This window comes from Cherax quadricarinatus, chromosome 44 (assembly GCF_038502225.1).
Source record: "Cherax quadricarinatus isolate ZL_2023a chromosome 44, ASM3850222v1, whole genome shotgun sequence".
Classification (NCBI taxonomy): Eukaryota; Metazoa; Arthropoda; class Malacostraca; order Decapoda; family Parastacidae; genus Cherax; species Cherax quadricarinatus.
In genome coordinates, this window is record NC_091335.1 from 2,837,352 (window position 1) to 2,850,371 (window position 13,020).

General features: G+C 41.7%; 1 protein-coding gene across 3 annotated transcripts in view; it reads left to right on the top strand.

Annotated features, from left to right (window-relative positions):
* The window catches only part of LOC128697386 (protein mono-ADP-ribosyltransferase PARP12), a 69,644-nt gene that overhangs the window by 31,296 nt on the left and 25,328 nt on the right, over nucleotides 1-13,020 (top strand). Inside the window, exon 5 of one of the 3 annotated variants that reach the window (XM_070093959.1) lies at nucleotides 1,832-2,534. The exons of the other annotated variants lie outside the window; for them this stretch is intronic. Coding sequence (XP_069950060.1) covers nucleotides 1,832-1,931 — 100 coding nt within the window. The 3' untranslated portion in view covers nucleotides 1,932-2,534. Of the gene's footprint in view, nucleotides 1-1,831; nucleotides 2,535-13,020 lie in introns of those variants that run through there. 3 annotated transcript variants of the gene reach the window in all.

Below are 13,020 nucleotides of genomic sequence, written 5' to 3' on the forward strand. Positions count from 1 at the left end.
TCCCTTGCGAATGCTCTCTGTTCCCTAGTTTGCTCAAGATTGATTTTTGCCAGCTCAAGTGCCAACGACGCTGATTCACCCTGAGACAACCCAGCTGCACTATACTGACCATTTTGCTCCGTAGGTATATCATCTTCCTCCTGCGAGAACATAGTAGTTTTTTCCCTAGCTCCCGTAAAGGGAGGAGTTTGATGTGCCATCTCTTCTTCAATAAGTATGTCAGCAATAAGTGAACGCAGTTGCGCAGCTGTAAGAGTGCGTTTATAGGGAATGCCAATGGAACGAGCAATTTGCCAACAACGCTGTAGAGACAATTTAGGTAGGTTATGCAAAGTATATGCCGACACCAGGCGTCTGACTCGTCTAGGTGGCATAAGTTATTCGCTATGCACAGTACGAATACCCCAACGTAACACGTTAATTTGCAGAACACGCTTAGCTATGCACAGTACGATTGCAGAATACGCATACAAGCAAAGCCGACTGCACACAAGATTGACCGTAGCGAAGCGAGCACACTGAACAAGCTAGTAGCGAGCTGTTGAACGATCACACAATAGCAAGGCTGATCATAAGCAACTGACACGCAAAATTTGTAAAGCGAAGCGAAACAGCAAGCTACACAATGTTCCTGCTACAAGCTTCACCCTAAGCTCAACCGTTTCTCTAAGTCCAGCTCTCGGACAGGCTACCCATATTACAACCTAGGATTTCAAATGGCCTGTTATCCCAGGTGTAATGGGAGCAAATAAACACAGTAGAAAAAGTTTAGACTTATATTATCCTTCACCAATTATAACAGCAATATGTACACTATGTACAGTGATAAATATAGTGCACTCCACGGTAAGCAAGGCAGAAATAGAAGCCACAAGATAGCAGACCGTGCTTCAACCAGCTCTAGAGTGGGAATGACAAGGGCAGACAGGAGAGCGGTATCCACATAACCTCTGCGATTGTCAATCCCACCTTCTTATTGGCTAGAACCTGGTCACTAGTTGAACGATGGGGCCCCATCATCAACTCTTAGCAACCTGGTTCGCTGGTTGGGGGAGATAGCCTGTAAATGAGGGTGTGTCCATGCGCCGAATAAAGGTTACGTACTCTTTGCATGCCACAACATGTCACATAGGTTATTATACTGTCTGTCTCTGTATTCCTCAATAAGTGGACAATTAAGCACATAGTGTTCAAGAGAGTGACCATGTGCCTGATCACATAATTTACATTTAGTTTGATCATCATCTGTGTGTCTCCCAAACTGCCAGAAGTACTTGTAACCAAGCCTAAGTCTGGCCACTACAACATCAGTCAGTCTGTTCACATTGCAAGTTGCTCCATAAACATACTTATCTACGTTCATGTTATCATAGTGGGTTATAGATCTACTCAGGCTTCTAACTGCATTCCTATAACAATCATTTTCATTATTTACTTCTCTCCTAATATTAATCCTAATGCTAGACACAGTTATACCAAAGTTATATTCTACATTCTCCTTCTGGGTACTCTTCTTGGCTAACATATCAACTTTATCATGAAGGAGTAATCCAATGTGTGATGGGATCCATAGCAATTGTACATTAATTCCTTTGACCCTAATTTTTGAGTATCTATACCTGGCTTCTCCAATGAGCATGTTGTTGGAGTCATTATATGAGTCAAGAGGCTTCAATGATGACATAGAATCAGTAATGATGATAGAGTCAAGCTCAGTGTCATAGGTTAGCTCTAGCGCCATTAGGATTGCAAACAATTCAGTTTGCAGTGTAGACGCCCAGTTGTTAATTCTTATGCCTAACTCAACAAATTTATTATCGTTCTTAACTAGGGAGGTGGCAACAAGAGCAGATGCAGCCCTGCCAGAAGACTCCTGCTTAGATCCATCAGTGTATATAACTTGTGATAACTCATTACTACCAGCTATGTGAGAAATTTCTTCTTGAGCAGTTGCTCTAACAAGAGATTTAAGGAAGGGATTACTAGCAATGAGCTTCTTGGGAGGGACTTGTAGGTATGTGATATTAAATGAACACATCTTCCACGGAGGGGTGAAATGCTCTTGTTGCCTACAGTGATACAGTTCATGCAGGTTATAAAACTTAATGCAATTGCATGTTTTCACAATCCATTTAGATCTGTGTATTTACCTCTAGACACTTGGTAAGATTCATTGTGACAGTGTCTGGTTCGTTTCTCAACATTCTAATACCGAGTACAGTGTTAATCTCAACAATCCTATCACTGATACTAGAAATACCAAGCTCCTTCCTCATGTTAAGAACTTCTGTAGATCTGGGACAGCCAAGAATAATCCTGAGAGCTTCATTTTGCATTAACTCCAAGGGTCGGAGAGAACTTTCTCTAGCTAATATCGACATGGGAGCAGCATAATCAATTAAGGACCTAACATAGGCTATGTACATCATTCTCACGATTCTCACATTAGCACCATAGTTGGGATTGTAGCCAGCAACAGCTTTGAGAGCATTTAGCCTAGCTTTGCATTTCTTGTTTAGTTGTGGTATAGTGGATTTGTTAAAGGGTACATCTACACCAAGATATCTGTAAGTTTCATTCGCTGCCTGACCATGGTCGAGTGAGGTTGTGCGCTGCACCCCTCTGCTGTTCAGGCGAGCTACCTTGTATCAACATGGCGCTGAGTGTGAGGAGGCGCGTAAATACCATAGGTATTGAGCTGCTTCGTGGGGCGATTTCACCCTCTTCAGTGCAAGTCTTACTCCCAACAATCATTAGGGAGACCTATGGAATCCAGGACGATGAGGTGTATGGTGTAGCCCTGAATGGGGCTTATAGAATCTTCGTCAAACTGAATTCCACGTCCGTGTATGAGTCTTTGGTGACGAGGTTCCAAGACGTGAGTCTTGACGCTACTCCAGCTGTGAAGGTGCGTTTGATCGACGTATCTCGCCACTTTACGTGGGTTAAGATACGTAATGTCCCATTTGAGGCAGATGAGGCTGACATAAGGAGTGTTTTTGAGACATATGGAACCGTACATCTGGCACAAAAGGGCAAGTGGACGGCAGGTGCTTACATGGGACGTCCGGAGGGTACCTTTTCCCTGAAGATGACTCTGAGACATCCCATACCGTCTTACGTCGTGTTGGAGGACTTCAGGACGCAAGTTATGGTATCGTATGCCGGACAGAGACGTACGTGCAGAATATGTGGGGCGTACGACCATATGGCGGCAGAGTGCGTGAAGCTGAGGAGGGCGCCAGCGCAAACTGGTGAAGCACCAGTTACCAGCGTGATAGCTGTTGAGAGCCCAGTGCGCAAGCAAGGGCCTGGGCGCTTGTGGAGTGAAGAGGTGGAGGATTCCAAAGAGGAGAATGGCATGTGTGAGGTAAGCTGTGATGTAAAAGGATCTGTTACTACTCACAGGAAAAGTACAGAAGTGCAAGTGCAGGAGGAGGTGCAGGCTCTAGAGGAAGAGCTTCAGGAAGTGTTAAGGACATTGACACCGCCTGCAGTGGACGTTGTTCCTGAGCTGGTGAGAGACACGGCGGTGCCTGTAGAGGAATGTAAGGATAAAAAACATAGCAGGGTTGACGGGCCAACTAGTAAGAGAGAGTTGTCGCCGTGTGCTGTGGTACGGGGCGTGGTGGAGGTAGAGGTTCATCGTGAGGGAACCTCTGAAGATAACATGGATGTGGAGGGCATCACGAGGAAGAGAGCGGCGGCGTCAGACTCAGATGATGTCCTGACGCCGGCGCAGAGGTCTGGGAGGAAGGAAGAGCAATGTCGAAGCAGTCACGATAAGAGGCATCGCAAAAAAGGGGGAGGGGTTGATGGTGTGAAGCCTTGTGCTGGCTCTGGGGCAGGAGGCCCTGGGATGAATGAAGAGAGGAGGAAGGGTTGGAAACTATAAAGAGGCCTTAGGTGTATGACTGTGAACGTAAATGGACTGTGTAATAGTGTGAAGAAGGAATGGTTTCGAATGTTTCTGTATAAATATAGGGTGGATGTAGTGTTCCTGCAAGAACACAATTTCAAGGAGGGAAGAGTGCTCGAGGTGGAGGGGTTTCAGGTCATGACTCTGCCATCTGCACGTCTGAAAGGTGGTGTGGGTATATTGATCAGGGAGGCAAGCCCGTTTGTGTTGCTAAGAAGTGAGGGGGGGGGAGGGGGAAGAGTATTGCGCGTGGATGGGTGGTGGATGGGACAGCGGGTATCCTTTGTATGTGTGTATGCACCAGCGGAAAATGATGTGAGGGTAAAAAGGGATTTTGTATGTGAAGAACTAGTTTTCTTCTTACGTGGTTTACCTGCAGTGGCCATCGTTGGTGGCGACTGGAACTGCGTTATTAGGAGGGCTGACGTGGAACCAAAAGGGGCGGGGCACGTGTCGGCGGCCTTGCGAGATCTTTTGAGGGATATTCAGTTGCGGGATGCGGTTGGAGGAGGGGCGTGGGAGGTAGAGCACACTTTTGTAAGACGGGGTTACGCTGCTAGGTTGGATAGGCTGTATATATCTCAAGGGGTTGGGTTGACATTTTTCCGTACAATAGAAGTAGCTTATTCGGATCATCGGGCGGTAGTAGCAGAGGTGGCGTGGGAGTCACTAGCAGGTATATCTAGGGGATATTGGAAATTAAATACAAGTGTGTTAGGTGATGAGGAGGGGATAGAGGGATTTGCGACGCTGTGGGAGGGGTTACGTGCAGAGATAAAAGGGGTAGAGGATGTGGTGATGTGGTGGGATGGTGTGGCTAAAGAACGGATTAAGCAATATTACGTAAAGGAAGGGAAACGTATCAATTCTTTAAAATATGGGCTTGCTAACTATTTGGAGGATAGATTACGGGGTTGTTATGCGAGGGGGGCGGTGGCGGGCACTTATCCAATGGATGAAATTATGGCAATTAAAGGGAGGCTGCGTGAGGTACAGGATGAGAGGTTCCAAGCGGTGAGGGTACAGGCGGGGGTGGAAGAGGTGTTATGGGGCGATAGACCTTCATCGTGCGTATTGCGTAGGCAGAAACAAAGACAGCAGGCAATGACTATTCCATGGTTGGAGGTTCATGAATCGATAGGAGGGTACAGGGAGGGGCAGGTCATACAAGCTACGGAAGGAATGGGGGCGTTTGCTGACAAGTGGTATGAGAAGTACTGGCAACGAGAAGGGGTAGAGGATGGGGTTTTAGAACAGGTGTGTGGGAGTGTGGTATGTCAGTTGCGTAACAGTGATAGGGAAGCACTGGGTGGGGAAATAACTGAGGGGGAAATATGGAGGGCTTTAAGTGGAATGCGAAAGGGCAAAGCACCGGGAATTGATGGACTCCCGGCAGAGTTTTATCAGCAGCATTGGGAATTATTGAGGCATTTTCTGGTTAGGTTATTAAATTGCATGAAGGAGAGAGGTGAGCTGGGTGAGAAGCAGGCAACGGCTGTCGTTGTATTGGTACCGAAGGGTAAGGGGCAGCATACGCTTCGGGATTATCGGGCGATCTCGTTGTTATGCGCAGATTATAAATTGTTTGCGAAGATTTTGGGAAATCGGGTCAAGTGTGTGGTAGGGCGGGTAGTATCAAAAACTCAGTTTGGTTTGCCAGGGAGGTCTATGGTGGAGGGGCATGGGTTACTTAGGGATTTCGTGGAGGCAAAAGGGGGGGGGAGGGAGGGAGGTTTGGTGGCGCTCGATTGGCAAGGGGCATACGATAGAGTGGATCGGAAAGCATTGAAAGCCATCCTCAGGGGTCAGGGGTTTGGGGAAGAAATAGTGGGCTGGGTTGAGGCGTTGTATGGAGGTGCAATGGCGAGGGTACAGATTAATGGTCGATTGGGTGGGAAGATTGTAATGGGTAGGGGACTTAGGCAGGGGTGTCCTATGTCACAATTATTGTTTGCGTGCGTACAGGACCCCTTTTATAGATTGATGGAGCAGCGTATGTGTCACGTAGAGGGACCAGGGTGTGAGGTTGCGAGGGTTTGGCCAGTTTTAATTGGGTATGTGGATGATACAACTGTTCTGATCAGGGAGGGGATGTCAATGGACACATTAGACGGGGTAGTACAAATGTTCGCAGGGGCAACTGGTATGAGGGTAAATTCAGATAAATCGATGGTCATGGGGTTAGGAGCTTGGGCGGGTAGGGTTGATTGGGGTAGTGCAGTTGTGAGGAGGCAGGTGCATTCGTTAAAAATCTGCGGTCTTATTTATGCAGACGATCTACCTGTGGCACGCATGGAAAACTCGCTTAGGATGGTAGAAAGGATTCAGGGACGCTTGGGTGCATTGCGACCTTATCATTTGACCCTTGTGCAGCGTGCCATTGTTGTTAATATCTTACTGTATAGCAAAGTATGGCACGTGGCAGCCGTGTTCCCATTAACTGGGCCAGCAATAACGAACATACTTAGGAAGGTTTTTAAATTCTTGTGGGGTTCGAGCTGTGATTGGATTAAGAGGGATGTGGTAATGTTACCTGTAAGTAAGGGGGGGCTGGGATTGCTGGACTTAAAGCGGAGGGTCAAATGTGTCTTCATTAAAAGGGAGGTGATGAGGGAAAGTGTGGGTGGGGGGGGTTTGGCCAGGATCCATAACAGATTGCAACGGATGTATACAGGAGTTGAGTTGCATGAGTGTGAAACTGTGTTGAGGGCTCTGGCGTGGGATCGAGAGCCAGCAAAGGTTAAAATAGGTAGGTTGTGTAGATTGTTAGCCGGGAGGGTTGTAGCGCCTGTAGAGGGAATTTTCCCCATGTATGCATGGGGAAGTATATGGAATAGGTTGAGTAGGATGAGGTTGCAACCTCGTGTTCGGGATGTAATGTATCGTTTTCTGCATGGCATTTTACCGTCGGGTGTGGTTCTACGGGATAGACGAGTCGTTGACGGGGGGGAGTGTGGGATATGTGGTGGGGAGGAGTCGGCTTTTCATGTAGTATATTTTTGTGATGGACTGAGGAGTGTCAAGGGGTGGTTAAATAGGGTGATAAATAGGATAGGAGGTAAAGGAATTTCTGTATTGAGAGCATTAAGTCTCGACGTGGGGGGTTGGGAGGAAAGTGTAATCAGAGCTGTGGGGTACATTATGGCAGATTATATCTATATAGTGTGGGGATTGCGGGGCAAACAGGTTACTGAGGTGAAGAGGAGGGTGTTAGCGTTAACGTTCTATAAAACGGTATGTAGAAATAAGGAAATTTATGGGAGGAGGTGGGTGAAGGATTTTTCAGAGGGATATAGGCAACTTACGTTACAGGTTTTATTAGACTTGTAATAGACGAGGGAGGGGAGGGTATGATTGGAAAGTGTTGCTGGGGTAGGGAAGTCAGGGGTGAAAACAGGGTTGCCTCCCTGGTAATGGATAACAAAAGTTTTGCGAGAGTGTTGGATGAGTGATGCATGAGTGAATAATATGTGGACCACGGGTGCGCACCTGTGGAGCTGGCCAGTTTTTGTGTGACTGGACTTTATACTTATTATACATATTGTGTGTGGTAATATTGATTTACGGTAATGACATTGTAATTTGGAGATTTGCTATAATAATTGCATGTATTTGCTCCAACTTGTTTTTCTAGGTGCCTTGCACTGCATAGTGTTGATGCTGTGATCATGCACGGTGTCCAGAGATATGATGTGATATGTTTGTATTAATGTCTGTGCATTATTGTTCGTCACTGGTGTTCTGCAATTCAGTTTTGTTTTGAGAGTAAAGAGGTTAATGCACGTCAGATAGTGTAATAAAGTTGGGCAACAGTGGTGTTATAGGTTTTTGTGGTTAGGTGCGTGCTAGGCACAGTCTTTATGTGTTACTTATGTCATGGTTATATTTTATGTTGTATTGTACTGTTGTCAATAGTACTATGTAATGTCCATATAAGCTGTATAGAGCTTGAATGTCATAGTTGAAGCTGTGTTATTGTTTTAACACTGGAATTGCATGTTTAAATGTGTAAAGGCTTACATGTGTTGGATTTTGAGACTAAGTTTATTCTTATGGTTTTGTAGTAATTTTGTATGTCTTTGTGACTTTTCTATATCACCATTGTTATGTAATACATATTGTTATGTAACTGAACCATTAGGACAATTACATAAATTAATGTTGGATCATTGCTGTGTGACTTTAGATTAGGCAACATTCATTGTTTATAGTATGTTAGGTTGTAAATAGTGGGGTGGTTGGATAACCACGGAGGGGGGGGGTAATATGTCTGTATAATATGTTCAGTGCAATGCATTGTATGGTCTGTAGTCGATTATTAAGTACCATTTCGAGGGATGTGTATATAAAAGTGTTGTTCATATCATGTAATTCTGTTGGGTAGCTCCAACAGGTTTGGGTTAAGTGATAGGATGAGGGAGCAGGGAGGGGGGGGTGTACCCACACGGAGTTGTAAGTGTGGTGTGTAATATTAGCTGTAGGGAGGATTGTGTTAATTATCGACTTAAATGAGTTTTACATATTATATTTTGTAATGTCATGGTTTAAATAAAATATAAAAAAAAAAAAAAAAAAGGGGGAAAGTTGGTGTCTGATTGATTCTGTAGTACAGTCTGTTAAGTATCATTCTTTCAAAAGTTTTACAAAGACAACTAGTTAAGGAGATCGGCCTAAATGTATCAGGCTGTTGGGGCTTAGGGATAGGCACAATGAGACTATTGGTCCAGGAAGTAGGAAGAACACCCTCAATGTAACTGAGATTATACAGTGCCAACAAAGGGTTATCAGGCACGTGCCTTAGAGTTCTGAGAATATCATAGGTTATACCATCCTCTCCAGGAGCAGTTGATCGACCTTTGGTTAATGCATTATCTAATTCATACTCGGTAAAGAGGCAACCACTCTCATCAATATTTTGGCTCATAAAATTAATCAGTTTCAACATTTCTTCAGAAGTACTCTCTAAATTTTTTCTAATATGAGATGGAAGGTTTTCATGCCTGGATGTTTTGGACCAGTCATTTATGAGGTCATTTGCTTTTTCAAGAGGAAAGGGATGAGCAACATTGCCAGTCTTTTTCCTGGTTATTTTATTTATACCTTTCCAAGCCAAACTCAAAGGGGTGGACCTATTTAATCCACTAACAAACTGTTCCCATTCCTGTTGCCTAAGTTCTTCCTTTCTATTCCTTGCATTTGTTAGTGCAGCTTGGAACGTTCTGAGCAGGTCTGGGGTTCTACATTCACAGTATGCTTTACCAATCCTCCTAGCTGCATGTGTTAGATTGCATAGCTGTGGATCATTATAGTATTTACATTGGTTTTTATTGTTATTTATAGTGGAGGGTCTTTGTTTCCTATTCCTGCCCACTTGATCTGTGAGAACACTCAATAGTGGTAATTAAATCATCATTAAATTTTTGTGTGCCAATGGGCTCGTAATTCTTATACCATTGATCCAAGTGGTTAATAAAGTTGTCTCGAGTAGTGTTGGGAAATAGCTAGTTTCTGGTGACTTGTTAAAAAGTAATGTAATAGCATGCGAAAGGACATGGGCCGCTCGCTTGTACAATAATGGTGGGACGTGAGATAGATTCCCCGAGTTATTTTTAAGTGACTTTATGATCGCGGTGACTTCCGTGGGCTCAGTTGGTACAAGATAGAAGGAATTTGGGAAATTCCCATCTAGGTAGTCCCCGGCACGGGCATTGGTACGTGGGATTTTACTGGTGAGATTAGATCCTATGTTTGAGAAGAGGTCGTTTATCTTGTTAGCTGTATCAGTGGGATGCAGTGGTGTTTCATGAGGTTTAGTTAAGACAATATTCTTGTTTTTTTTCAGTTTGTGGGTCCCCAGAATCTGGGAAAGTGTTTTCCAGGTCTTTTTTATATCTCCTCTTGTGTCAGTGAATCTGCTGGAGTAGTACAGTTGTTTGGCTTTCTTTATTAATTTGGTGAGAACTGTTGAATATTGTTTAAGAATATCTTTGTGTATTAAGCCCTGTCTGTATTGCTTTTCATATTGGTGTTTCTTATCAATGGATTTCAGAATGCTGCTGGTTAGCCATGGGCAACCAAGCCGTTTATTCGTGATCTGTTTCGTTTTTATAGGACAATGTTTGTTGTTTAGTCTAAGTATTTTGTTAAGAAAAATGTCTGTCCAATCGTCAATATCATTGGCATTGGAGAATTCTGTAGGCCAGTCAACAGTCTCTAGGTCTGCTGTAAAATTCCTTATAGAGGCCTCGTCATGGAGTCTAAATTAAACTTTGTTGTATCCGAGTGGTGGCTTACTAATGTTTGTTAAGAGGAAGGTTGGGTAGTGGTCAGTAGTGCTGTCTGTGATTATCCCTGATTTAAGGGGGGCTAGTATATTGGTTCATATGTGGTCTATTATGGTTGTGCTTGTCTCAGTCAGCCTGGTTGGTTTAGTTATTGTTGGTATGAGAAGTGCATTGTTCATATTGTTGATGAAATCAGTTACAGTCTGATCATCTGGTAGGCCAAGGTTGATATTGAAGTCTCCAGCTAAGAGAAGGTGGTGCTTGTTCATTTGTCTGTTTGTTATTAGTGACTTTAGATTCTCACTGAAGTTTGGGATGTTTGTGTGGGGTATCCGGTATATGGCACCGATTGTTATAGGCGTCTTGAGGTTTTTTACAGTAAAATTAGCAAAAATGTATTCCCAATATTCATCACTAAAGCAATTAGTGCTAATACAAGATAGTTGGTTAGAGTAATAGATTGCAGTACCACCCCCAACTTGGTATGGTCTGCAGTTGTGGATTGCTGTGTATCCTGGTAGTGGGTAAATATCAATTGTGTCCTGCTTAAGCCAGGTCTCAGTAAGAATAATGCAGAAGGGTGTCTTTAGTGACTCAAGGAGTGCCAGGAGGCCATCATAGTGTTTGCTTAAGGACCTGATGTTGTAGTTAAGAACTGATAGATTTTGAGCAGTGTTCAGGATAGTGCTGGCTTGTGATGCTGTGTAATAAAGGCAGTTACTTTCCAATAAGTTTTGATTGTGTGTTAGATTATGGAGGTTTAGATCAGGGTCAACGTGATCATTCATCTTTTAGGTTTAAATAGTGGTTGTTTATATCCTGTATTATGTGGTGAGTTCTAATACTGATTTCTGTAGTGGTGGGAAGTTTGGATAAGTATACTGCTAAAGCACTTTGGTTATATAGAGTATAGTCACTAGTAAACATAATGAAATTGATATTGTCTATGTGTTGTGCTAGAATGAGCTAAAGTACAACTAGGTATAAACTAATACTATAAAAAAAAAACGAATTACAAGTGGCACCAGACTCACCCTTGTAATTGCACTAAGGTCTAATATAATGAATTTATTATTGTCTATGTATTGAGCTAGAATGAGCTAAAGTACAACTAGGTATAGTTAGTTTAGGTGTTGTCTAAGTATTGAGCTAGAATGAGCTAAAGTACAACTAGGTATAAACTTATAATATAAAAATACAAATTAAAATGGTACTTGCAATTGCACTAGGGTCTGATATAGGTTATTAACAAGATCAAGAGTATAACTAGATTTAAATTGACAAAATAAAATTCACAAATTAAAGTACTAAAAGAATAATAAGTAAAAAATAACAATGGCAATGACTTGGTTATAATATGAGTAAGATGGTAGACAGGTACACAGGTACAAAGGATAATATAAAGGATAATCTTACTACCTTCCCCTTAATATCCAATGTGATTTCCTCCTATTTCTTTTGTATTATATGACCCTTACTGGTTTAATGTTCCTCCATGAATAATACTAATACCGTTTGTACTTTAATCTAATTACAGGAAAAGAGTTTCACTTGGTATCCATTTCTCTGTTCAGTTTGTCATTATTTTAGAACTGTGATGTAGTTCTAGTACAGCAGTATATATACCTCTTGGTACCCATTACTGTTGTTTGACTAAGTGTGAAGGGAAGATTTCTATTCTTTTTTTTTTTGTTTTTTTGTCAGTTTACAGTTGATCTGTATATTTTGACTCAGTATAGCATATGAATTTTCATGAAATAATTAATGACTTTCAGATCCCTCTCTTTCTGAAATTTTTAATGTTTTAATAGTTTTTAGTCTTCATTTGGTCTGTTATTGCTTTCTCCTATTTCCATTACATGGCAGTTATTACCATTAATTTTCATCATCTATCTATCACTCCATTACATTATTTTGTGCATAATGTCTTATAAGAAATTACTTTCATTTTCATTAGTTATTTTATGTAAGATCTTTCCATCATCTGCAAATATATTAACATGCTTTTTTAAATTTGTTATTGCAAGTAATTTATATAAATATGTAAAAAATTTCCTCATGTCCTTGGAACATAATTCAAAAAAAAAAAAAAAATCCAGTGTTGATAAATCCAGTTCAGTCCAGTCCAGTCTTAAATTTTTGTGGTATATTTTTAATTGTCAATTTTATTTGTGTTGTACCGAGTTGTGGCTGAGTAAAGGGAAGAAGGCAATTACTATATTTAGCAGACTTTAAATTTGTTTCCATTTTGTGTTTTGTAAGTAAGTTTATTTAGGTATAGGTCCATATAAGTACAATTATCCTACATAGTAGTATATGTATGTGTAAATTATCTAGGATAACCCAAAAAGTCAAAGACCATTGGGTCCTTGTATGCAGATTATAGTTATAATACAATGGTACCTTGATATTCATACTTAATTTGTTCCAGAAGGCCAAACAGATAGTGAGTTGTATGAATATTGAATAAATTTTTTCCGTAAGAAATAATGTAAATTGGATTAATCCGTTGCAGACTCTAAAAAATTTCCAATTATAAAACATTTTAAGTGAAAATATTGCTTATTTATACCTGTATAATACAGCCTCTCCTCACTTAACGACGGAGTTCCATTCCTAAGACCACGTCGGTAAATGAATTCGTCGCTGAGCAAGGAACGAACTATAATGGTAGTGGGTTTGTGTCAACCATCTTTGATATTGTTTTAATGTCACTTTTATACTATTTATAACATTTTTAGTATATATTTAAATGTTTATACAGTAGTGTACTGTATATTGCAATAAACAAAATAGAGGAAATCAACTCTAATATAC